The 27,762-nt window shown below is 36.0% G+C and overlaps 1 protein-coding gene across 6 annotated transcripts in view; it reads right to left on the reverse strand.

Annotated features, from left to right (window-relative positions):
* Positions 1–27,762, reverse strand: part of ANKRD28 (ankyrin repeat domain 28) — a 202,071-nt gene that overhangs the window by 145,397 nt on the left and 28,912 nt on the right. For 3 of the 6 annotated variants that reach the window (XM_032869748.1, XM_032869750.1, XM_032869755.1), the window contains one exon: positions 1,543–1,615. The exons of the other annotated variants lie outside the window; for them this stretch is intronic. In XM_032869748.1, coding sequence (XP_032725639.1) covers positions 1,543–1,615 — 73 coding nt within the window. Of the gene's footprint in view, positions 1–1,542; positions 1,616–27,762 lie in introns of those variants that run through there. 6 annotated transcript variants of the gene reach the window in all.

Below are 27,762 nucleotides of genomic sequence, written 5' to 3' on the forward strand. Positions count from 1 at the left end.
GAGACAGGCAGAGAGAGAGAGGGAAACAGGCTCCCCACTGAGCAGAGAGCCTGATGCGGGGCTCGATCCCAGGACCCTGGGATCATGACCCAAGCCGAAGGCAGAGGCTTAACCCACTGAGCCAGCCACCCAGGCACCTGCTTTTTATTTGAGAGAGAGAGAGAGCACATGCATGAGCAGGAGTGAATGAAGGTGGGAGGGGGGAGAGGGGAAAGCAGACTCCCAGGACCTTGAAGTCAGACCACCCATTTAGAAAATGACTTCTAAAGAACAAAAATAAGGTTGTATGAGGGGATGAATTTCCAGTGGGATTCTAGTCAGCAAAAGCCATCCTATGTGAGTCGTTGTTCTTTTAGTGGTAATTTAGTAGACAATTTTGAAAGGTCAGGTAAAGAGTCACAACTGGTTAATTCACACAGAATTCAAAATGTCTCAAGTATGAATCTTAAATGTCAACCAAAATTATTCCAATCACAACAACACAATCTAATAAATGTGTTCCCAATAATCTCTTCCCCTTGTACCAGAATCAGATAGACAAAATCTTTCAGCTTTCAGCATAACAGAGTTCTAATCATCTTCTCTTCTTTAAAAAAAAAAAAAAAAAAAAAAAAAAAAAAAAAAGTTTAACTAACAAATTATAATGAAACCCGATACGGGTGATTTTTTGTTGTTGTAAAACAACTTTGCATCAAGTCTACTTAATCTCAAATGGTATTTAGGATAAAAAATATTTAACATTTAGGATTTTAAAATATTTAGGATTTTTAAGATTAAAAATATTTAACAGTTAGGATTAAAAATATTTAACAAAAAGTATAGCAAGTTGAAACCTGATAATGGTAAAGAAGCCAATTACTAAGCCACATGTTTTTCCTTTCTACACAACCTTTCAATGTTTGAATTTCAAATAAGAGCCTAGAAAACAATGCCAATGGTATCAAAACTAGCTTATGTTGTCTTCACAAGTGCCTCCAGTCTAACAACCCCAAATTTTATGAGATTTTTACAATACTTTCACTAAAAACATAGGAATCACCACCACATAACTGAGGTTCCCCAGTGATACTGAATGGCTGATAATGTTTACAAAGTGCTCCACAAACATATTACACGTAAGTATGAACAAAGTGATGTATGAACAAGAGAAGAATGAAAACATCCAGTAATACCATTTAAAAAAGAAAAAAAAAAAGAAAACACTAATTGCGGTACCATTAATATTCAACTGTTTCATTTTTCTCTTCTCCAAACTATAACACAGAGATCAAAGAGCTCTTAAATTAGGTTTTTCAGCCCCTCCACTAAATACCTATTTGAATTCAGTTGTTTATAATTAAATTTTCCAGGAATACATGCACCACCACACTTAAACAAAATGTCTACAACAAAAGATTTTGACTGACAGGAAGGATTTGCATACAGTTATATAGAATGTAGAAAAGCTATGCTTAATTTATGAGGAGGCATAAATACCAACAAACCAATGAATTACAAGAGCTGCCTGTATTATTGCAGAGAGACTACTAGAAAATAACCTACCATAATAGGAATCCCCATACTATTTTCCTCTGGTAGAGGCAGTAGTTGTATTGCTTCAATTTCAATCTCAGGCCTGTAGCAGAAAACAGATATCAAAAGCAAGAATATGCTGACCCTAGAAACGAAGGGCTAGGTTATAAACATAATGAGCACCTTAACGAAGCACTGAATTATTAGGTAATATTCAAATTCTTACTAAATCAGATGTTTTAAGAAAGAAGACAGAGTTTTTGCAAAGCTTTTCTTTAAATATGAACCAATCAGAATAGACTCAAAAAGTGAAGTCCGAATCAGAACTGCCTGCAATAAGACATTTTCATTATTCAACAAAATCCCCCCCAAAATTGTTTGAATATATTCACTATAACATAATTGAATGATGTGTCTACAAAGCATAATATTCGATCTGCATAATTTCTGAATATTTAAAACATGTTCATTTTAGAAATGCATAAATTTAAGAAACCATAGTATCTTCCAAAGATAAACACTGATCGTTGTTTTCAGTAAATGTACTTTAAAAAAACTATGAAAATACACTGTTCATTAACTTACTTCTCCCCATCTCCCTCATTTACTAATGTGGGCCTTTATCCGTCTCCTTAAATATTCCTCTACTACATGCTCAGTTACTATGTAACATTAAGTTTAAAAGTAAGACTTTATTGTATTTAACCAATTCGCCTAAGACTGAAAATTTGGGTTGCTTCTATTTTTTTTTTACACTCTTATATAATACTTTTTCCAGGATAATATCCCAATAATTTCAGGAAAATGCTTATCTGCAAATAAAAAAAATTAGGCCTAAAATATTTTGGAGTTCTCATTCTCAAGCACAATAACCTAGACAGAATAAATGTAAGAATTAAATTCCTTGTATAAAAGTATATTGTCAAATGTATTTCTTATTAGGTATGAGTTATCAAGTTTTTATCATCTTTGTCATAGTGATTTCCGCTATGTTCTAATATACCTTTCTGTATGTTAAAGAAAATAGAAACCAGCCTATATACTCTGGTAGAAGATCAACTACAGTTCTAAATGGATTAAAATTTGTTTTTTCTTCTCTTGTCCCAACTCTTTATGAACAAATTAACTTTGTCAGAATAATACTAAAGGGGCATTACCTTTAGTATGTCTTCTACAGTATTAATATAACAGACATAGTAATACTATTAATTTGTCATTTGGTGGCAGTAAATACAAAAGAAAGTAAATTTCCTGGGTACTTCTATCTATTGATTATTAACTAACACAAAGGTAGTCTTCTGAGTCATGTATTTTAAATAAGAGTTAAAATGAAACAAAATGGTGCTTTAAAGATTTTAATGTTACATTTTAATCTTGTTAATAGTCAAGCCCAAAACAATATCATAAGCAAATTCCCAAATAACTGATTAAAAAGTCTTGTTACTATATATTTACAGTACAATTTAATTGCCTCAAAAATGTAACTATCTTGATGCTTATCAAACATGTGATTAGAGTTAACTTTTATCTGTACTAAAGTCAACATGTTTTATGTAAAAATTATATTTTCTTACTGTTTCAAGTGCTTGCTTCAGCAGCACATATACTTACTGTAATCAAGTCCAGCTAGTTTTGCCTCCCCCCACCACAAATACTTATTCAATAATCATTTGTTAATAACTATGTAATGTGCTAAGCACAAGGAATATAAGTGAACAAGAGAAATAGTTTCTGACTTCATGAAGCTTACAGAAAGTCTCTCATATATATTCCTTTTTCCAGACTTGCAATAGAGTAGTGAAAGACCACTGAGAGCCCAAGTATTACACAAATATATATAGTACAAAAATATTATAGTTTCCCCATATATGATTTACAATTAAAAAAATTACACAAAAAATTGGAGTGGGGAAATGCAACAGTTTTGTTTGTATTATGACTTCCTTAATGTCTTTCTCCTTTTAAAATATCAAGTTACTTCAAAGGGAAATTTACAAGATACTTAGTGACTAAAAAAAAAGTCACATCAAACTGAACAATATAAAGAGTATATTTTCACATAAAGTTATCACATATAAAAGTATGTCAAGCTTCTCAGTAAGTTATAGAAATCACTGCCAAAATGTCTTATAGTCCAAGATACTGAGAAGTATGAAGCTAAGATCACAGGAGATTCCAACTGAGATCAAATTTGTGCATATACTGACTGACCCACCACAGAATTAAACATATCTGAATGTTGTAAAGATCCTGTCTTCCACAGAGAGAGTATCTCCTTCAAGGGTAGTGGTTGTATTCCATTTATATCAGTATTTCCAGGCTTCATAGCTTTGCTTATGAGCACACAACAGTGATGAACAATTTCTCATGCACAAATATTTCTCACACTGATAATTAGACCTTGTAAGCAGAAAAAAGTGAATACTGGCAATTTCATATGGTCAAACCTAATACCAATTATTCCGAACATTAGCACCATTTCTTAATTCCCCCCAAAATGCTCATCTTCTATTAAGAGAGAAAGTAAGTAAAAAGTAAACAGCAAAGCAATGCAGTAAGTGCTCTGACTGAAGTTCATGTATGGGGGCCACAGACATACATACATATGGAATGATATCAGGAAAACTGGAAGCTATATGGAAAAAAAAAATTCATAGGATTCCTTTGCTAAGTGATCACGGTACTGAACTGTTTGTGTTAAAAGAACTATAAAAGTATTCAGAAACTACTGACTGATTTCTCCCTAAGGGGAAAGAAAGCAAGGATGCCTGCCCTCACCAATTCTATTCAATATAATATTGAAAGTCCTTGCCACTGCAATAGGGCTACAAGAAGAAATAAAAGGCATATAATTTAGAAAGAAAGAAACTACCTATATTAGCACACACTACGTTTATCTATGTGGAAAATGCCACAGAATCTCTGAAAACGTTTTCCTATCTAGTAAGTTTAGCAAAGTCATGGAATACAATTGTATTTGCACATACCACCAATGAACTGGAAATAAAGAATTTAAAAGCACAACATTTGTAGCAGCACCCCAGAAACTGAGAGGTAATTTGACAAAATATACGTAGAATCTGTATGCTAAACTACTGAAGGAAATCAAAGATCTAAATAAATGAAGAGATAGCACATTCATGGATTAAAAGATTCAATATTGTTAAGATGTCACTTTTTCCACATTTAATCTGCAAATTCAATACAATCTCAATCAAAGCATCTTTGTTATCTGTAGAAATGAATAAAATGATTCAAAAATTTAAATGGAAAGGCAAAATTTATACAGAAGACCAAAGCAATATTTAAAAAGAAGAATAGGGGTTCCTGGGGGGCTCAGTGGGTTAAAGCCTCTGCCTTCGGCTCAGGTCACGATCCCAGGGTCCTGGAATCGAGCCCCATATAGGGCTCTCTGCTCAGCAGGGAACCTGCTTTCCTCTCTCTCTCTGTCTGCCTCTCTGCCTACTTGTGATCTCTGTCTGTCAAATAAATAAATAAAGCTTAAAAAAAAAAGAATAAAATTTGGAGGATTTACACTCCTCCTAGAAAGCTACAGTAACCAAGAATGTGTAATATTGCAAGAGAGACATACAGATCTAATGAAATGGAACAGGAGAGTCCAAAATAGATGCACACATACATGGTCAAGTAATTTTTGACAAAGACACAAAAACAAGTCAACAGAGAAAAAGTAATCTTCCCCAAAAATGGTCTGGAATAACTGGAGAATCAAATGGCAAGGAAAACAACAACAAAAACAATAAACTTACACCTCCAGCTAACATCAAACACAATTAATGACTGAAAATGGATCACAGATCTAAACATACAATCTGAAACTATAAGACTTCTAAAAAAAACACAGGATAAAATCTTTGTGGCCTGGAACAAGCAAAGATGCCTTAGAGACAAGATCAAAAGTAGAATCCAGAAATAAAAATATTGATTTATTAAAATTCATAAAAGTAAAGAATTTCTGCTCTTTGAAAAAGATCATTGAAAGAATGAAAATACAAGTCATAATGAGAAAATCCTTACAAATCAGATATATAACAAAGGATTTATATAGAAAATAAAGAACTCATATAACCCAGTAATAGAAAAGCCCAATTTTTAAAATGGGCAAAAGATGTAAACAGTTTGGCAATTCACAAAAGACAATAAACAGACATTAATCACTTATAAAATGCAAATTAAAGCACAATGGAATACTATTACACACCTAGTACAATGACTTAAAAAAAAAAACATGGACAATATTGAATACTGGAAAGGATACAGAGCAATTACAATTCTCATACATTACTGGTGGGAATGCAAAATGGTACAGCCATTACAGAAAATGTTTGGGCAGCTGCTTATAATCATATATATAATTAACACATAATTTAACAATTCTATTCCTAGGTATGAATCCAATAAAAAATTTACGCTCGAAAAAAATATTATATATGAACATTTATATTGGCTTTATTCATAACCTCCAAAGCTTGGAAATAAACCAAACACTCCTCAGGTAGAGAATGGATAAATAAGCTGTGGTATATTTATATACTACAAATGATTCAGTAACAGAAAAGGAACGAATCAATGACTTGAACACACCAACAACATGGGTAAATCTTAAATGCATTATGCTAAGTGAAAGGCTGCATACTGAATGATTCAGTTTCTTATACTCTCCAAAAGGAAAAACCTTAAGGACAGAGAAGAGATAAGTAGTTGCCAGGACCTGGGGACTCCAAGAGGGGATGAATACAAAAGGGCACAAATGAATTTTTAGGGATAATGGAAGTCATTAAATGCATTTTTAAGGTATCACAATACTGTATACCAAAAAGGATAAATTTTACTACAGCTAAATTACACCTTTTTTTAAATTAAGATTTTATGTACCTGAGAGAGAGCATGTGTGAGCTTTAAGATTTTAATTTACTTATTTGAGAGAGTGTATGTGAGCACCCAAGGGCACAAGCAGGTGGGAGGATCAGAGGGTGAGGGACAAGCAGACTCCCTGTTGAGCACAGAGCTCTATCCTAGGACCCTGGGATCATGACCTAAGCTGAAGGCAGGTACTTAGCCAACTAAGCTACCCAGGTGCCCTGCTAAATTACACCTTAATAAACAAAGTATAAAAGTATTAGAAAAAGCCACACACTATTTTTATTAAAATAACCTAATAGGGAAGACACATTCAGAAAGTCATAAAAAATTCATGTATCTAACTATTGAAAAAAGTTAAATTTCTACACTTTCCAGTGTAGAATGTACCCACAGAGTACAACAAATGTTGTACCAAAGTACAACAAATTTGTTGTACAACAAATGTAGATGTAACCACAAAATACAACAAATGACAAAGAAAAAGTAAAAAACCATTCCACTAAAAAACAGGTTAAGAATAGAAATGAACAATTCACACAAAAGGAAGCACAAATGTGCAAACATATACAGATGTTTGACTTCATAAGATAAATTCATATTAAAACTATAGGTATAAACCACTGTTCATCTCTCAAACTGGCAAAGATCAAGAAGTCTGAAACTATTTGGGTTCTAGACTGAAATAACTTTATTAATATAATCTCCTGTGGGAGAGCAATTTGTCAATATTTAACCAAACTGTGAATTCATATTCAACTGATAGATCCCGGATATGTATTTCCATATTTTTAAGTGAAAAAAGCAGGTTACACTGGAGTCTATACAGTGTAGACTGTATAGAAAGAAAAAGATAGATGTTTGCTTTTATTTGCACATAGAAATATGAAGGTATAAAGAAAACATGCTGATTCATTTGGAGTGGGTTGCACAAGTTTGTTTTGTTTTTTAAAGATTTTATTTATTTGACACAGAGAGAGAGAGAGATCACAAGTAGGCAGGCAGGCAGAGAGAGAGGGAAGCAGGCTCCCCACCGATCAAAGAGCTCAATATGGGGCTCGATCCCAAGACCCTGAGATGACAAGCTGAGCCAAAGGCAGAGACTCAATCCATTGAGCCACCAAAGTGCCCCATCGCACAAGTTTTTATTCATAGGTCTCAAAGTGAAGAAAGATTTCTCCAGGATAGCTCTCTTTGGTTTTGATTATTAAATCATGTGAAGGTGGGAAAACAAAGGGGGAGGAGAAAGAAATTTACCCTTTATAGTTGATACGTCTGCACATGAACAAAGCAATATATGTAAAATGTTAAATAAAAAAAAAATTTGTCTTGTCTTTGTCCTGGATACCTGAGAGCTTCTAAAAACCTAACAATTTCCTGAGTGTTACATGTGCCTTTGTTACTCACAGTGAGTCCCTAGGATGATATCTAGGGCTCTGGGATATACTAATGAGGTAACTCATAGTAGGCCCCTAGATTGTTCCAGATTGAGGCTGGCCATGCTGGAAAGAACAATCATGTGATAAGAGGGTTGAGGCTGTGAGCCATGTCCTATTAACCTGACCAGCTGACCTCCAGGAAGAGGAACAGGGCTAAAGATGAATTTAACTATATAACCATCAATTCAAGCTATCATACCTATAAAATTGAATCCTTGATAAAAAAGTCTTGACAATGAAGCTCGGCTGAGCATCAACATTCTAGGAGGATGACATATCCTGAGGACACAGAAACTTTTGAGTTTGGGACCCTTTCAGACCTCATCTTATGTGTCTCCCCCTTTTACAGGTTCAGATCTCTGTAAGAAAATTATAAAATAAGTAGAGCACTTTCCTGAGTTCTGGATCGTATGGTTCTTGTCTTTAATTTATGTAGTGTATCACAGTGATTTATTTGTAGATGCTGAACCACCCTTACACCCCAGGAATAAACCCCACTTGGTCATGATGAATAATCCTTTTAATTAACTGTTGGATCTTATTGCCTAATATTTTGGTGAGAATTTCTGCATCCATTTTCATCAGGGATATTAGTCTGTAATTCTCCTTTTTGATGGGGTCTTTGGTTTTGGGATCAAGGTAATGCTGGTCTCACAGAGTTTGTTAAGTTTTCCTACCATTTCTATTTTTTTAAAATAGCTTCGGAAGAATAGGTATTATTTCTTCTCTAAATGTTTGGTAGAATTGCCCTGGGAAGCCATCTGGCCTTGGGCTCTTGTTTGTTGGGAGATTTCTGATTTACTGCTTCAATTTCCTTGATGGTTCTGGGTCTGTTCAGGTTTTCTATTCCTTCCTGTCTCAGTTTTGGTAATTTATACATCTCTAGGAATGCATCCATTTCTTCCAGATTGCCTTATTTGCTGGCATATAAATTGTTCATAATATGTTCTTATAATTGTTTGTAGTGATCTCTCCTTTTTCATTCATGATTTTATTTGGGTCCTTTCTCTTTTAGGTAAGTCTGGCCAGCGGTTTATTGATCTTATTAATTCTTTTGAAGAACCAGCTCCTAGTTTCGCTGATCTGTTCTACTGTTCTTTTGGTTTCTATTTCATCGATTTCTGCTTGATATTTATGATTTCTCTTCTCCTGCTGGGTTTAGGCTTTCTTTGCTGTTCTTTCTCTGGCTCCTTTTAGGTGTAGGGTTAGTTTGTATATTTGAGACCTTTCTTGTTTCTTGAGAAAGGCCTGTAGTGCCATATACTTCCCTCTTGGGAGTGCCTTTGCTGCTTCCCAAAGATTTTGAACAGTTGTGTTTTCATTTTTATTTGATTCCATGAATTTTTTTTAGATTCTTCTTTAATTTCCTGGTTGATCCATACATTCTTTAGTAGGATGCTCTTAAGCCTCTATGTATTTGAGTTCTTTCCAACTTTCCTCTTGTGATTGAGTTCTAGTTTCAAAGCAGTGTGGTCTGAGAATATACAGGGAATGATCCCAATCTTTTGGTACCAGCTGAAACCTGATTTGTGACCCAGGATGTGATCTATTCTGGAGAATGTTCCATGTACACTCGAGAAGAATGTGCATTCTGTTGCTTTTGCATAGAATGATCTGAATGTATCTGTGAAGTCCATCTGGTCTAGCGTGTCATTTAAAGCCCTTGCTTCCTTGTTCATCTTCTCCTTAGATGATCTATCTGCTGCAATGAGGGAGGTGCTAAAGTCCCCTACTGTTATTGTATTATTACAATGTGTTTCTTTGATTTTATTATTAATTGACTTATATAATTGGCTGCCCCCATGTTAGGGGCATAAATACTTAAAACTGTTAGATCTTCTTGTTGGATAAACCCTTTAATTATATAGAGTGTCCTTCCTCATCTCCTATTACAGACTTTGGTTTAAAATCTAATTTGTATGATATAAGAATTGCACACCAGCTTTGTTTTGATGTCCACTGGCATGATGAATGGTTTTCTACCCCCTCACTTTCAATCTGGAGGTATCTTTGGACCTAAAAGGAGCCTCTTGCAGATATCAGATCGATGGGTCTTGCTTTTTTATCCAATCTGATACCCTGTGTCTTTCGATTGGGGCATTTAACCTATTTACATTCAGAGTGACTACTGAAAGATATGAATTTAGTGCCATTGCACTGCCTTTAAAGCGACTGTTACTAGATATTGTCTCTATTCCTTTCTGGTCTATGTTACTTTTGGGCTCTCTCTTTGCTTAGAGGACCTCTTTCAGTATTTCTAGTAGCACTGGTTTGGTGATTACAAATTCTTCTAGTGTTTGTTTGTCCTGGAAGTTTTTATCACTCCTATTTTGAATGACATTCTAGCTGGATAAAATATTCCTGATTGTGCTTTCTTCTCACTTAGACCCTGAATATATCATGCAATTCTTTCTGGCCTGCCAGGTCTCTGTAGATAGATTTCCTGCCAATCTAATGTTTCTAACCTTGTAGGTTATAGACCTCTTGTCCTGAGCTGCTTTGAGGATTTTCTCTTTGTCTCTGAGATTTCCAAGTTTCACTATTATACATTGGGCTACTGACCTACTTTTTTTTTTTTTTTCTGAGGGGGGGGTTCTCTGTGCCTCCTGGATTTTGATGCCTGTTTCTTTCCCCAGATTAGTAAAGTTCTCCACTATAATCTGCTCCAATATACCTTATGCCCCTCTCTCTCTTTCCTCTTCTGAGATCCCAATTATTCTAATATTGTTCTGCTTTACGGTATCACTTATCTCTCGAATTCTCCCCTTATGACCCAGAAGTTGTTTATCTCTCTTTTTCTCAGCTTCTTTGCTCTCCATCATTTAGTGTTCTATATCACAAACTCTTTCTTTGTTTCACTTATCACAGTTAGAGCCTCCAGTTTTAACTGCGTCTCATTAATAGCCTTTTGGATTTTGACTTGGTTAGATTTTAGTTCTTTTATTTCCCCCAGAAAGGGACTCTCTAGTGACTTCTATGTTGTTTTCAAGACTGGCTACTATCTTTACAATTGTGATTCTGAACTCTAATTCTGACATCTTACTTATTTCCATAGTCTCTGGCAGTCAGTACTGCCTCTTGTTCTCTTTTTTGAGGTAAGTTTTTCTATCTTGTCATTCTTGCAGAAAGTGGTTGCTTTTCTATTTGCAGAGTTGCAGTTATTCTTTTCTTAGATAGCTAGCTGGTTGAGTTCACAGGTGTTCAGAATGATTTGATAGCTAGCTATCTAGTTGAATTCCTAGGACCAGACAAAACTAAGGTCTCCTACTTCCCCGCCATCTTGGACTCTCCTAACATGCTTTCAAGATAAAATTACTCAACAAACTAGAAGGGACCTTCCCTGACATAATAGAGTGCTTATGAAAAACCCACAGCTAACATCATAGTTAATCTTGAATGATTCAATGCTTTCCTCTTAAGGAAATAAGACAAGGATATAGGAATAAGACAAGGATACCCACTTTTGCCACTTATTTAACACTGTAATGGAAGTTCTAGCCAGATTAACTCAGCAAGAAAAAGTAATAAGAGGCATCCAAATTGAAAAGGTAGAAGTAAAACTATTTCTTATTCGATCTTATATATAGAAAATCCTAAAGAATCTCTAAAGGAAAAAAAAATGTCTGTCAAAACTGATGAACAAATTCAGCTAAGTTATAGAATATAAGATCAATTCACAAAAATAAAAAATCACCTCTTTCCATACATTAGAAATGAACAATCCAAAATTAAAAAAACATAATTCCATTTACAATAGCATCAAAAAGAATGAAATACTTTGGAATAAACTTAACCAAGGAGGTACATGCAAGGCTTATACTTTTAAACAGTGTTGAAAGAATAAAGAAATGTTAAATAAATGGGAATACTGCCTGTGTTCACAGATTGAAAGACTTAATATTGTTAAGATGGAAATATTTCCCAAAGTGTTCTTCAGATTCAATGCCATTACTACTAAAATCACAACAGCTTTTCTTTCTTTTTTTTTTCTTCAGAAATGGAAAAGCTGATCTTAAAATTCATATGGAAACACAAGAACCCAGAATAGTCCAAACATTCCTGGAAAACAAGAACACAGAAAACTCACACTTCATGGTTTCAAATCTTATTACAAAGCTACAGTAATCAAAACTACAGTGTGGTACTAACATAAGGACAGACAGATACATAGGTCAACAGACTATAATTGAGGGTCTGAAAATAAACCCATATTATGTGTGGTCAATTAGTCTGCATAAGGGTGCTAAGATCACTCAATGGGAAAGAATAGTTTCTTCAAAACTCAGTGCTAGGACAACTGGATATCCCATGCAAAAGAAACTGGAACCTCACCTCATGACATTCAAAAAAGATCAAAGACCTAAATGTAAGAGCTAACACTGTAAAATTCTTAGAAAAATATTTTTTTTTAAATTTTTATTTAAATTCTAGTTAGTTAGCATACAGTACAATATTGGTTTTAGGAGAATTCAGTGATTTGTCACTTAGATACAACGCTCAGTGCTCATCACAAGTGCCCTGCTGAATATCCATCACCCAACTAGCCCATCCCCTACCACATCCCTCCATCAACCTTCAGTTTGTTCCCTATCATTAAGAGTCTCTTATGGGGGACACCTGGGTGGCTCAGTTGGTTAAGCAGCTGCCTTCAGCTCAGGTCATAATCCCAGAGTCTTGGGATTGAGTCCCACAATAGGCTCCTTGCTCAGCAGGAAGCCTACTTCTCCCTCTGTCTGCCTCTCCCCCTTCTTGTGCTCGCTCTCTCTCTCTCTGACAAATAAATAAATAAAAACCTTTAAAAAATAAATTAATTTTAAAAATAAAAAAATAACTTTTTTTTTAAGTCTCTTATGGTTTGTTTCCCTCTCCCGTTTTATCTTTCTCTCCTTTCCGTGTGTTCATCTGTTTTGTTTCTTAAATTCCATATATGAGTGAGATCATACAGTATTTGTCTTTCTCTGACTGACATATTTCACTTAGCATAATACACTCTAGCTCCATCCACATCATTGCAAATGGCAAGATTTCACTCTTTTTGATGGCTGAGTAATATTCGTGAGAGTGTGTGTGTGTATAAACATTTCTTTATCCATTCATTAGTCAATGGATATTTGGGCTCTCTTCATAGTTTTGCTACTGTTGATAATGCTGTTATAAACATCAGGGTGCGTGTACCCATTCAAATCTGTATATATATATATATATATTTTATCCTTAGGGTAAATACCTAGTAGGACAATTGCTGGATTGTAAGGTAGTTCTATTTTTAATTTTTGAGGAACCTCCATACTATTCTCCGGAGTGGCTGCACCAGTTTGCATTCCCATCAACAGTTCAAGAGAGTTCCCCTTTCTCTGCATCTTCACCAACACCTGTTGTTTCTTGTGTTAACTGTAGCCATTCTGACATATGTGAGCTGGTATCTCACTGTGATTTTTATTTGCATTTCCCTGATGATCAGTGATGTTGAGCATCTTTTCATAGGTCTTGTTAGCCATCTGGATGTCTTCTTTGGAAAAGTGTCTTTTCATGTCTTCTGCCCATTTCTTAGCTGGATTATTTGCTTTTTGGGTGTTGAGTTTGATAAGTTCTTTATAGATTTTGGATACTAACCTTTTATCAGATATGTCATTTGCAAGTATCTTCTCCCATTCTGTAGGATGCCTTTTATTCTTGCTGTTTCCTTCACTGTGCAAAAGCTTTTTATCTGGATGAAGTCCCAAAAGTTCATTTTTGCTTTTGTTTCCCTTGCCTCCGGTGACGTGTCTAGTAAGAGGCTGCTACAGCTGAGGTCAAAGAGGTTGCTGCCTTTGCTCTCCTATAGGATTTTGATGGGTTTCCTATTTCACATTTAGGTCTTTCATCCATTTTGAATTTACTTTTGTGTATGGTATAAGAAAAGAGGTCCAGTTTCATTCTTCTGTATGTTGCTGTTCAGTTTTCCCAACACCACTTCTTGAGCAGACTGCCTTTTTTCCATTGGATATTCCTTCCCGCTGATTTGAAGATTAGTTGACCATAGAACTGTGGGTCAATTTCTGGGTTTTCCAATCTGTTTAATTGATCTAGGAGTCTATTTTTGTATCATATTTGTCTGGATGACTACAGCTTGTAATATAGCTTGAAATCCAGAATTGTGATGCCTCTAGTTTTGCTTTTCTTCTTCAGGATTGCTTTGGCTACTTGGGATCTTTTGTGGATCTATAAAAATTTTAGGATTGTTTGTTCTAGCTCTGTGAAAAATGCTGGTGGTATTTGGATAGCAATTCCATTAAATGTATAGATTGCTTTCAGCAGTAGAGACGTTTTAACCATGTTTTTCTTCCAATTCATGAGTATGAACTGTTTTCCATTTCTTTGGGTCCTTTTCAATTTCTTTCATAAGTGTTCTATAGTTCTCAGGGTACATATCTTTTACCTCTTTGGGTAGGCTTATTCCTAGATATCTTAGGGGTTTTGGTGCAATTGCAAATGGAACTGATTCCCTGATTTCTTTTTCTGCTGCTTTGTTATTGGTGTATAGAAATGCAACAGATTTCTCTACATTAATTTTATAACCTGCGACTGTTGAATTCATGTTATTAGTTCTAGCAATTTTTTGGTGGAGTCTTCCAGGTTTTCTACAGAGTATCATGTTACCTGCAAACAGTGAAAGTTTTACTTCCTTGTTGATTTGGATGCCATTTATTTCTTTTTGTAGTCTGCTGAGGCTAAGACTTCCAATACTATATTAAATAGTAATGGTGAGAGTGGACATCACTGTCTCACTCCTGACAACAGGGGAAAGGCTCTCAGTTTTTTCCCACTGAGGATATTAGCTGTGGGTCTTTCATATATGGCCTTTAGGCCATATCCATCTATCTCTACTTTGTTGAGGGTTTTTTTTTTTTTTTTAAGATTTTATTTATTTATTTGACAGAAGAGAGAGCAGGAGAGCACAAGCAGGGGGGTGTCAGAGGGAGTGGGAGAAGTAGTCCCGTGCGGAGCAGGGAGCCTGAGGAGGGGCTTGATCCCAGGACCTGAGATCATGAACTGAGCTGAAGGCAGTCACCCAACCAACTGAGCCACCCAGGGACCCTTGTTCAGGTTTTTATCAAGAATGAATGCTATATTTTGTCAAATGCTTTTCTTGCATCTATTGAGAGGATCATGTGCTTCTTAGCCTTTCTTTTATTAATGTTGTGTACCCTGTTGATTGATTTGCAAATACTGAACCAACCCTGCAGCCCAGAAATAAATCCCATTTGGTTGTGATAAGTAATTCTTTTAATGTACTATTGGATTTGCTTTGCTACTATCTTGTCGAGAATTTTTTACATCCATGTTCATCAGGAATATTGACTTGTAATTCTTTTTAGTGCGGTCTGGTGTATAGAAATGACTGTTTCTGGTTTGTCTGGATTTTGAATCAAGGTAATGCTGGCCTTGTAGGATTTTGGAAGTTTTCCTTCCATTGCCAGCTTTTGGAAGAGTCTGAGAAGAACGTGTATTAACTCTTCTTTAAATGTCTGGTAAAATTCCCCTGGGAAGCCATTTGGCCCTAGACTTTGGTTTGTTGGGAGATTTTTGATTCAATTTCTTTGCTGGTTATGGGTCTGTTCAAATTTTCTATTTGAAACAGGGGAAGATTCCCCTGTTTCAGTTTTGGTAGTCTGTATGTTTCTAGGAATTTGTCCATTTCCTCCAGATTGTCCGGTTTGTTAGCATATAATTTTTCATAATATTTTCTTAAAATTGTTTGTATTTCTGTGATGTTGGTTGTGATCTCTCCTCTTTCATTCATGATTGTATCTATTTGGGTCCTTTCTTTTTTTCTTTTTGATAAGTCTGGCTAGGGGTTTATCAATTGTATTAATTATTTCGAAGAACCAACTCCTCATTTCATTGATGTGTTCTACTCTTTTGTTTCTGTTATCATTTATTTCTACTTTAATCTTTATTACCTTCCTTTTTCTACGGGTTTTAGGCTTTATTTGCTGTTCTTCTTCTAGCTTCTTTAGGTGTAAGGTTAGGTTGTGTATTTGGGACTTTTCTTGCTTTTTAAGGTAGGCCTATATTGCAATAAAGTTCCCTCCTAGGGCTGTGTTTGCTGCATCTCAAAGGTTTTGGACTGTGGTGTTTTCATTTTTATTGCTTCCATATACTTTTAAAATTTCTTCTTTAATTTCCCAGTTAACCCATTCATTCTTTTGTAGAATGTTCTATAACCTCCATGTATTAGTAGTCTTTCTAAAATTTTTCTTTTGGTTGACTTCAAGTTTCATAGCATTGTGGTCTGAAAATACGCATGGTATAATTTCAATCTTTTTGTACTTGTTGAGGGATGTGATCTAGTCTGGAGAATGTTTCATGTGCACTTAGACAAAATCTTAGAGTAAATTTCATTACACTGGATTTGGCAAGGTTTCTTGGATATGACACCAAAAGCATAGGTAATAACCAAAAATTGACAAACTGAACTTTACCAAACTTAAAATTTTTGTGCAAAGGATACTATTTTTAAAAGTAGGAAAATGCCCCCAAAGAATGAAAAACTATTTGCAAATTATGTATCTGATCAGAGTCTAGTATCCAGAATATACAAAATATTCATACAACTCAACAGCAAGGACTAAATGATGGTTTTAATGAATCATACTCATTCATATATGTAAAACACCTAGAGTAATACACTGTGCTAAATTCAAAAAGGTGGGGCGCCTGGGTGGCTCAGTGGGTTAAAGCCTCTGCCTTCGGCTCAGGTCATGATCCCAGGGTCCTGGAATCGAGCCCCGCATCGGGCTCTCTGCTCAGCAGGGAGCCTGCTTCCCTTCCTCTCTCTGCCTGCCTCTCTGCCTACCTGTGATCTCTGTCAAATAAATAAATAAAATCTTAAAAAAAAAATAAATAAATTCAAAAAGGTCATAAAGTTGCATACACCCTCTACTTAGAATTATGTATTATTCATTCCAACAGTTACTGAGTTGTTACTATGTGCTAGGTGCTGCCAACAAAGGAATAGCACAGCACTGTTCTAAAGGATTACAGTTTAGTAAAGGAGACAAACACATACCCAATGTCTTTATGATAGAAGGATATACAGTCACAACTAAAAAAAGCCCATATCTACAAAGGGGCAGAGAGAAAATGTTTCCAATTAATTAATGAAACATGTCATATAATCACAGAGAAATCACAACTATCTTAATACAGTAGAGTAAGATGAACTGAGTATGTGCATATCCATGCATACTGTCAGATTACCCTTTCTGCCAGGAAGAACTTTTTAAACAAAACAATTTTTAAACGAAAAAGAGTTTACCAAATGAAGGTAAAATATTTTTATTGGGGGTGGGGGGCAGAATGCAGTTAGCCAGGATGCAAAACAATAGAAAGTGACACACTATGGGTGGAAATATAAACTGAGATAACCTCAGCAGAGGGCAGCTGACAATAGTGAGCAAAATTATAAATGTGTATCCCACTGAAAAAGATCTCCTAAAGAAATCAGTTGGGGGGGGACAGGTAAAGTACACATCAATCAAGCCCCCCTGTATGTAAAAGAGGGAGGGAAATAAGACCATATTTGTTTACACTTGCTTGGCCTGTATATTGTAAAATCTGCATCATCATCATCAATACCCCCTTCTATAGTCTTCTCTGCATCACAGGACAGAAGTCTGGAACTACATTTCCCACGATTCCTTTCCCCCAAATGATTAAAGGATAGCATCTGCCAATGAGGAACACTCATGCAAGATTTAATGAAGACAAGGGAGAGCTATTTTTGTTTGATGGCAACTATGGGAAAATGCAAGGGCAGACAACAGGCATAGGTTTGGAGTAGCTGCTGCTTGGTAATCATCTATTATTTTCCAGACTCGTTATTATACAATGTCAATTCTCCAAATTAAATCTATAATTTCAATGGAATACTGGTCAAGCTCAATAATTTTCATGGGGATGTGAAGCTTTTTAAGAAGAATATAGAAAATCAAAGGGTAAGGAAAAGTCAATTATGAAAAAAAAATTGATTCTCATACCATATACATAAATAAAATTCCAGGTGGGTCAGAAAACAATGTGGGTAAATAAACTGCAAATTTTAAGAAGAACCTGAGTATTTTTAAAAAACTTGATGGGTTTCTTACACAAGAAAGGAAAAGACTGATAAGTCTAATACACAAGAAAGGAAAACACTGATAAGTCTAATTATACCACAAATTAAAAGTCCTGAACAAGACCCTGTAAACAAAGTGAAAACACTAGCAATATACCCAGATGTTTATATAGCAAAACCAATAAAATTCATAGTGACCACACACACACACACACACACACACACACATATAACTGTGTGGCAGGAAAAAACAAAATGGGCAATTCATATAAAAAATTCCAACTGGCCAAAGCAAGTGAAAATGTATTCAATCTTACTAGGAACCTGGGAAATACAAATTCAAACAAGATATTACTTCATACACATCAAACTGAAAAAACTAAAGTCAAACTGAAGCAACTATTAACGAGTTTGAGGGGCACTTGGATGGCTCAGTCACTTAAGTATCTGCCTTCAGCTCAGGTCATCATCCCAGAGACTGCTTCTCCTTCTACCCACCCCACCTGCCACCCCCCAACTCATGCTCATGCTCTCAAATAAATAAAATCTTAAAAAAAAAAAAAAAAAAAGGTCGAGAGTAAAGAGACAATGTAACTGGTACAACCACTTGGAAGAATATAAAAACCACACAGTAAAGGTGAACATGTATATATGCTATGACCTAATAAGTCTACTTCCCCACATCAACCTCAGAGAAACTTTGATATGTACATAAGGAGACATACCAGAACATCTACTGCAGCACTATTTGTAATAGCTCAAAACTGGAAACTACCCAACTGCAGTATTAAGGAAATAAACTGCTTATTAGTATGAAAAATACAGTGATTATAACAAATTTATCCACACATATAAATTTTTAAAACAGTGTTGCAAAGGACACATCATTTAAAAGCTTAGAAAACATAAAAATGATAGCATATATTGTTTATGGATATGAAACACAATATAAATGTTTAAAAAACTTTCAAAGCAATTACCCAGGGGAAAATGGGAATGGGGCTCCAGCTGTATATATAACGATACGTATATAAAACTGTTTCTAAAGAGGCACAAAGGAAATATGGTAAAGTATTAATATCTGTTTATTCCTGGTGGTAGGTATTTAGATTTTTTTTTTTTTTTAAAGATTTCACCCATTTATTTGAGAGACAGAGATCACAAGTAGACAGAGAGGCAGGCAGGGGGAGGGGGTGAGGGAAGCAGGCTCCCCACTAAGCAGAGAGCCCGATGCGGGGCTCGATCCCAGGACCCCGGAATCATGACCCAAGCTGAAGGCAGAGGCCTTAACCCACTGAACCACCCAGGCGCCCGATATTTAGATTTCTATTGAATTTTATTTTATCCGGTGTGTCTGAAAATTACATTCAAATTGAAAAATACAGTCTAGTTTTAAAATCTAATAAAAAAAACTATCAAGATATGGGACGCCTGGGTCACACAGTTGGTTAATTGTCTGCCTTCAGCTCAGGTCATGATCCCAGGGTCCTAGGATTGATCCAGCTCCTTGCTCAGCAGGGAGCCTGCTTCTCCCTCTGCCTGCTGCTCTCCCACTTGGGCACTCTTTCTATGACAAATAAATAAATAAATAATCTTAAAAAAAAAAAAAAACTATCAAGATGTGGTGGTCCGAGGGGGCACCTGCACCCCAATGTTTGTGGCAGCAATGTCCACAATGGCTGAGCTGTGAGGGGAGCCCCAGAGATGTATGAATAAAGAAGATGTGGTTATATATATGCAATGGAATACTGCGCAGCCATCAAGGAGAATGAGGTCTTACCATTTGTAGCGACGTGGATGGAACTAAAAGAGTATTAAGCTAAGTGAAATAAAGACAACTGTCACGTGATCTCACTGACATGTGGAATTTGAGAGGTAGGGAGGAGGATCATGGAGGAAGAGGTGAAAGGATGGATGGGATGACTGGATGACACCAGAGGGGGAGACAAACCATGGGAGACTCCTGATCTTAGGAAACAAACTGAGGGTTGCTGGAGGGGAGGAAGGTGTAAGGAATGGGGTGGCTGGGTGACACTGGAGAGGATATGTGTGGTGGTGACTGCTGTGTGTTGTGCAGCACTGATGAATCACAGACCTATACCTCTGAAACAAATAATACACTATATGTTAATAATACAAAAAATAAATTAAAAAAAAAAAATCCAGAAAGATCATTCTTACAGATCAATGAAACCAGGAGCTGGGTCACTGAAAAGACCAACAAAATGGATAAACCATTAGTCAGACACATCAAAAAAAAGGGGGGGTGGTGGATAAGGACTCAAACAAAATCAGAAATGAAACAACTGACATCACAGAAATATCAAGGATTACAAGAGAATATTATGAAAAATTATATGCCAACAAACTGGACAACCTATAAGAAATGGATAAATTCCTAGAAACATATAAACTTTCCAAAACTGAATCAAAAATAGAAAATTTGAAAATCATCAGCAATGAAATTGAATCACTAATCAAAAAACTCAAAACAAACAAAGGTCTAGGACCAGATGGCTTCACAGGTGAATTCTACCAAACATTTAAAGAAGACTCAATACTTACTCTTCACAAACTTTTTATTCAAAAATAGAGAAGAGGGAGAAAAGCTTTCAAACTTATTCTGTGAAGGCAGCATTACTCTTATACCAAAACCAGATACACTACAAAAGAAAGAGAACTACAGGCCAGTATCTCTGATGAACGCATATGCAAAAACCCCCAATAAAATATTAGCTAACTTAACCCCATGATACATTAAAAAAAATCATTTCCCATGATTAAGTAGGATTTATTTCTGGAATGCAAGGGTGGTTCAATATTCAGAAATCAATCAATGTGATGGATGCATCCCATCAAGAGAAAGGATAAAAACCATATGATCATTTCAAAAGATGCAGAGAAAGCATTTGACAGAGTACAACATCCATTCACGACAGAAACTCTCAACAAAGTAGGTTTAGAGGAAACATACCTCAACATAATAAAGTCCATACATGGAAAACCCCATAATTAACATCATCCTGAATGGTGATGAACTGAGAGCTTTTCCCCTGAAGATCAGAATAAGACAAGGATGGCTGCTCTCACCACTTTTATCCAACACAGTACTGGAAGTTCTAACCACAGCAATCAGACAACAACAAAAAAATAAAAGGCATCCAAACTGGTAAGGAAGAAGTAAAACTTTCACTATATGCAGATGACATCTGCAAACCCTAAATTCTACCAAAAAACTACCAAAAAACTACCTAACTGATCAATGAATTCATTAAGTTGCAGGACACAAAATCAATACACAGAAATCCACTGCATTCTGTACACTAACAATGAAGTAGCAGAAAGAGAAATTAAGAAAACAAACCCACTTATATTTGCACCAAAAATAACAAAAGACCTAGGAACTATACCTATCCACGGAGGTGAAAGACCTATATACTCTGGAAACCATAAAACAATGATGAAAGAAAATTAAGGCAACATAAACAAATAGAAAGATATTTCATGCTCATGGATTGAAAGACAAATACTGCTAAAAATGTCCATATGACCCAAAGCAATCTGCAGACTGAACGCAATGTTGGTAAAAATACCAACAGGATTTTTCACAGAACTAGAACAAATAATCCTAAAATCCATATGGAACCACAGAAGAACCCAAACAGCCAAAGAAATCTTGAAAAAGAAGAACAAAGCTAGAGATGTTATGATCCCAGACTTCAAGACATACTACAAACCTGCAGTAATCAAAACAGTATGTATAGTACCAGCACAAAAATAGATCAATGGAGGGCGCCTGGGTAGCTCAGTCGTTAAGCATCTGCCTTTGGCTCAGGTCATGATCCCATATTCCTGGGACCAAGCCCCACATCAGGCTCCCTGCTCAGCAGGAAGCCTGCTTCTCCCTCTCCCACTCCCCCTGCTTGTATTCACTCTCTCACTGTGTCTCTCTGTCAAATAAATAAATAAAATCTTAAAAAAAAAAAAAGATCAATGGAACAAAACAGAAAGCCCAAAAATAAACCCATGATTATAATCATCAGTTCATCTTCAACAAAGGAGACAAGAATATGCAATAGGGAAAAGACAGTCTCTTCAGCAAATGGTATTGAGAAAACATGGGACAGTTCCATGTCCACTTTCTTACCCTATACATAAAAATAAACTCAAAATGGATTAAGGACCTATTTGTGAGACCTGAAACCATAAAAATCCTAGGAAAGCACACAGGCAGTAATCACTCTGACACTGGCCATAGCAACATTTTTTTTAGATATGTCTCCTGAGGCAAGGGAAACAAAAGCAAAAATAAGCTACTGGGACTACATCAAAATAAAAAGCCTCTGCACAGCAAAGGAAACAAAAAAAAAAACCAAAAAAACCTAAAAAGTAACATACTGAATGGGAACTGCAATGATACATCTAATAAAGGGTTAGTGTCCAAAATATATAAAGAACTTATGTAACCCCACACCAGAAAACCCCAAATAATCCAATTAAAATAGGAGCAGAAGACATGAAAGAAAACATACAGATGGCCAACAGATACATGAAGAGATGCTCAACATCACTCATCATCAGGGAAATGGAACCCAAAACCACAATGAGCTATCATACCTCTCAGAATGGTTTAAATCAAAAACACAAGAAACAAGTGTTGGTGAGGATGTGGAGAAAAAGGAACTCTTAGGCACTGCTGATGAGAATGCAAACTGGTGCAACCACTGTGGAAAACAGTATGGAGGGTTCTGAAAAAATTAAAACTAGAACTACCCTATGATCTAGTGATTGCACTACTAGGTATTTAACCCAAAAATACAAAAACACAACTCAAAGGGATACACATGCACTCCTATGTTTACTGCAGTATTCTTTGCAATAGCCAAACTATGGAAGCAGCCTACGTGTCCACTAAACAGATGAATGAACAAAGAAGATGTGGTATATATACATAATGGAATAGTATTCAGCCATAAAAAAAGAACGAAATGTTGCCATTTGCAACAACATGAATGGATAAAAGTATACTGCTAAGTGAAATACATTAGTCAGAGAAGGACAAATACCATATGATTTCACTCATGTGGAATTTAAGAAACAAATGAACAAGGAAAAAACTAAACTGAAATGGGGGCAAGACTGAAAAAAGGTATACTGGTCAGAGAACTACTAGATCAATCCAAGTAAGATACGACAGCAGCATGAACGGAGACCACAACAGTAGAAGGAGAGAAATCTATATTACATATACATATGAATTAGGACCAGAGAGTTCTTCACACAGTTATGAAACACTGGTATGCCTATGGATCATCTTCTTGGATCTTCTATATTGCTGAAATATTTGTGCATATACACTAAACAAACAAACAAAAAAATAGTACCCCAATGTGAGCTTGATTTTTAGACTGTCTTATAAATTTAAGTCCAATTATACCACCTTCTAGGTAAGGAAACTAAAAGGAACTTAGGCTGCCTTCTATAAAATTATTTAGTAAATATCAAAACCTGAGGAGCCTCTATCCAGAAGGTCTACACTTCTATTATTAAATCTGAATCACAATATTATTAGGTCTGTATTACTAACCCAGCGTACCAAAGGCACATCCCTGTCAACCTACACCAAACTTGTCACTTTCACTATTTGTGTATCACACAAAAGCCGACAGCTTATAAACAAAAATTCATCATCTCAGGGCACCTGGGTGGCTCAGTGGACTGGGCGTCTACATTTGGCTCAGATCATAGTCCTGGAGTCTGGGGATCAAGCCCCGCATAGGGCTCTCTCCTAGGCGGCGGGGAGTTTGCTTCTCCCTCTCCCTCTGCTCCTCCCTCCCACTGGTACTCTCACTCCCTTGCTCACTCTCTCAAATAAGTAAATAAAAAAATTTTTTTTTAATTTTTTAAAAGTTCATCATCTCTAATCATCACCTGAAAATAATTCCACAGCACAGGCTTAAACAGTCATTAACACTGAATTCAAACAGAATTATAGGCAAAACATTGCAAATTCCAAAAAGACATGTAAGAACACTTAAGAGTTAACCCCACTGAACAGTAATGTCCTGATATATATATAATTTGAATCTGAGAGTATCCTTTTATCAAAACTAAGACTTCAGACTATTTCATCTAATGGATGTGTATATGCCTATGTATTCACACACATTCATGAGAATGTAGAGACAGAAGACAACCCAAACAGACCCAGCCCTGATTAAGAAAGAAAATGCAGCCCAAAGGTCCACTAGGTCACCACTCCCATTCCAGTCACAAAGCACTGCAGCAAGACCCTAGGACCCTGAAGAAACACCATATGAAATGCACTGCTCTCATTACCAAAATATGCTAAGCCCCAGAAGCCATATATATATATATATATACATATATGTATATATATATATATACACATATATGTATATATATATATATATGGCATTTTTGTTGTTGTTTAAATAGCAGCCATACACACACATACACACACACACACACACACACACAAAAATGGGTTTTTTTGTTGCAGTTTAAATAGTAAGGTAATGCAAGTTTTAGAACTGAACACTAGTTTCTTTCAAGATTATCTACTTATAAGCATAAATTGCCTAAGAAAGACTTTACTCAAAAAAAAAAAAGGAAGAAAGGAAAAAAAAAATGTACTTTCTTTTACCCTCAGCTCTAGTTAATGCTTATAAAGAGCTGCTTTTTGGTTTGTAATGCCAAGGCCATTGCCCTTCAGAAACTCCATACACATGTCTTAATTCAACTTGGAAAAGGAAAAAGTTTGTTCCTGCTAAATCTGTACTACAGAAAAATTCTCATCTTTTGAGAATCATTCATTTTTAGAGGCAAAGATGTGTTAAAACTTTGGCTGTTTGGCTAATACAGCATTTTGTTCAGTGGTGTGATGGAGATATATCTTTCTGGGTATTACTGAGCTTAATCCCGTTAGTTATTAACACTATCATCATTTTTGTGTTTTTCTCTCTTAAGTCCTTTATAGAACCATTTTTCCTCTTTTGTTCCTCCTGCAAACCTTCGCCCTTTTATTGGATGAAGTCAGATGCAACTAAAGTCTAATCTTTGACTTATATGAACGACTGCACAGCTACTCACACTCTAGCAGTTATATGAAATGATCAAGTTTTGAAGTTAGAACAGATCTAGGTTTAGCCCTGTGACTTTGGTAAAGCCATTTAATTTAATCTCTTTAAGCCTAAATCCCCTTAACTGTAATAGGAATAATACCACCTACCTCAAATTCATATAAAGTATTCACTATACTTTAAGTACTTAATAAACATAAATCCCCTCCCCATCTTCTTTCCTCCACCAATCCACAGAGTAGCTGCTAGGTCTCTTGTCTTTAAGAACCAATACAAAAATGTAGACTCTGGGGGCGCCTGGGTGACTCAGTTAAGTGTCTGTCTTCAGCTCAGGTCATGATTTCAGGGTCCTGGGATCGAGCCCCACACTGGGCTCCCTGCTCAGTGGGGAGTCTGCTTCTGCTTCTCCCTCTGCCCCTCCTTCCCCACTTCTTCCCCCGGCTAATGCTCTCCCCATCCCCCCAAATAAAGAAAATCTTAAAAAGAAAAAAAAAGGAGAGAAGAAAGAAAAGCAGACTTCGGGAGCTTAAAAAAATAAAATAAAAAACTTTCTAGATCCTATTAAGCATATTAAGGTGTCTCAGGTAGTAGCCAAAAAGGGGACAGAAAAGGGGTAAGAGGAGGAGGCCAGGGCTCCAAACACTATTCAACTAGGAGAGCTTTGCCTTTGTCTTAAGATTTCGGTATACCACAGGCTGCATTTGGTTAAATGGATCCAGTGGCTTTTAACAAATTAATTCGGAAAAATCACCACCTTTGACAATCCCATCTTTCCCCAACACATACATATACATAAAAACTGCACCTTCAAGAGTCACTGATGTGGCTTTCTTCTTCTATGGTTAATTTCTTCCCTGTCAGAGGGTTTCCCCAACACACAGCCCCCAGAGCCACATCTCATCTGTTAAAAGCAACCAGTACTGCTCAAGTCCCTGCTCGATCCTTTCTGCTCCTGTGAAAAGAGATATTTTTAAACACTACTAGGAATATCTCACATAGGAGATGGAATAACTAAACCACAGCAAGGAAAGGAATGCAGATGGGCATCAGGAACAACTGGAACCACACACTCACACAACCAAGACACCAGCTTTTCAGATAGTAGACCTCATGCTCTCTCAGTGCGGTCCAGCTTCCTTTAAAGAACACTGACACATCTTTCACAGAAGAATGATTCTCTCTCCCAGTTTCAGTTAAAAACTCCCAGGGAATTCTGACTGGCCTATGTGAAGGGAAGCAGGGGGTGACCAAGTAGTGGAGAACTCTGGGAAGTCCCATTAGAACCATGTGGTGAGATACAAAAAGATGGATAGATAGAATCCAAAAATAAAGGGGCATTGTTCCCCCAAGACACAAACTTGGTAGACAGAGCAAAAACAACTAACTACTGCAGTGGGACAACAGAAAAAACAGTTTCTGGAATCGAAGAGATCTTGGTTTGAAATTCTTATTTGATCAACCAGCCAGCAATGAATCTGGACAAATTATAATCTCTGAATGAGTTTCCTCATCTATAAAATGAGACTAAAGTAAGATTTAGGAAAAAAAATTCACAAAGTTCCTAGTATTGTTCCAGTATATAATAAGGCTTAAGACAGTAGTGTTTTTATTAGCTCACCAGTTCATTAAATCTTACTTTTCACCAGTAAAGTTACAAATAATTACTAAATGTTTACATACTCACTGTATTAAAGTGTTTATGAAAGTTCTTGGCATATAACAGGTATTGTCGTTAAGCATTACGGAATTTAAGGGGTATCAATTTGATGCTTGATTATCTCCAGGGAGACGTATTGTAGGCCATCTTTAAACTAGGAAAATTCTTCTTTACACTGAGCTGAAATCTCTTCCTGTAGCTTTCACCCACTATTTCTTAGTTTGACATATGATAAAAGTTCATTTCTACTTCTCCATGGCAGACCTCCAGATATCTGAGGCAGCACTGATGCTCCCTACTCCCCTGCTTAGGATAATTTTCCCAGCTATGCTTTCCTATTTGCCTTATTCATTTTGTATATTCAATTTTAAGTGTATTTCCCCTCTGAACACGCACCTATAGCCAGAAATGTGATAATTCAGGTGCAGAACAGTAAGAATTGAGATTTCCTTGTCATTTTCCTTACACCAACCACTACACTTTTTGTCACATGTGTTGATAAGCTAGCAACATATATCCACCACATCCCATCCTCCATCAACAATTTGTTATTGGAATTCATTTTCGGATGGAAAGACACGATCTTACTCTCTTCCCATTCAATTTCTTTTTAATTCAGCTGATCAAATCAGCCTATCAAGATCAATCCTCTTAGTTCCTTAATCTGTCATCAAAAATCTTATTCAGTCAATATCGATGTTCAGTGATATTTCTGGGCCTCTTCAAGTTATGGCAGAATTACACTTTGTACGACCCAACACCCAAATTGCATGTAGTCATATAATTTGCTCTGATCAATTAAATGTGAGTTGAAGTGATATGACAGAAGGCTTTGAGAGCTAAGTAACTCATCAAGTTCCCTTTCTCCTACCACAAATACAAGCAATGTTCAAGAAGTTTAAAACTCCAGCCTGGGTTCCTAATTGAGGAAAACACAAAGCCGAGTACCCTACTAAACTGAGAATGGACATGTCCTGTAAGCAATAAGTAAATTTCTTATTTTTAAGCTACTAAGATCTGGGTATTATTACTACAGCAAAATCTAGCCCATCCCTGAAAATGCACTATTCC

Source organism: Lontra canadensis, unplaced genomic scaffold, assembly GCF_010015895.1.
Source record: "Lontra canadensis isolate GAN:19392208 unplaced genomic scaffold, GSC_riverotter_1.0 scaffold38, whole genome shotgun sequence".
Lineage (NCBI taxonomy): Eukaryota > Metazoa > Chordata > Mammalia > Carnivora > Mustelidae > Lontra > Lontra canadensis.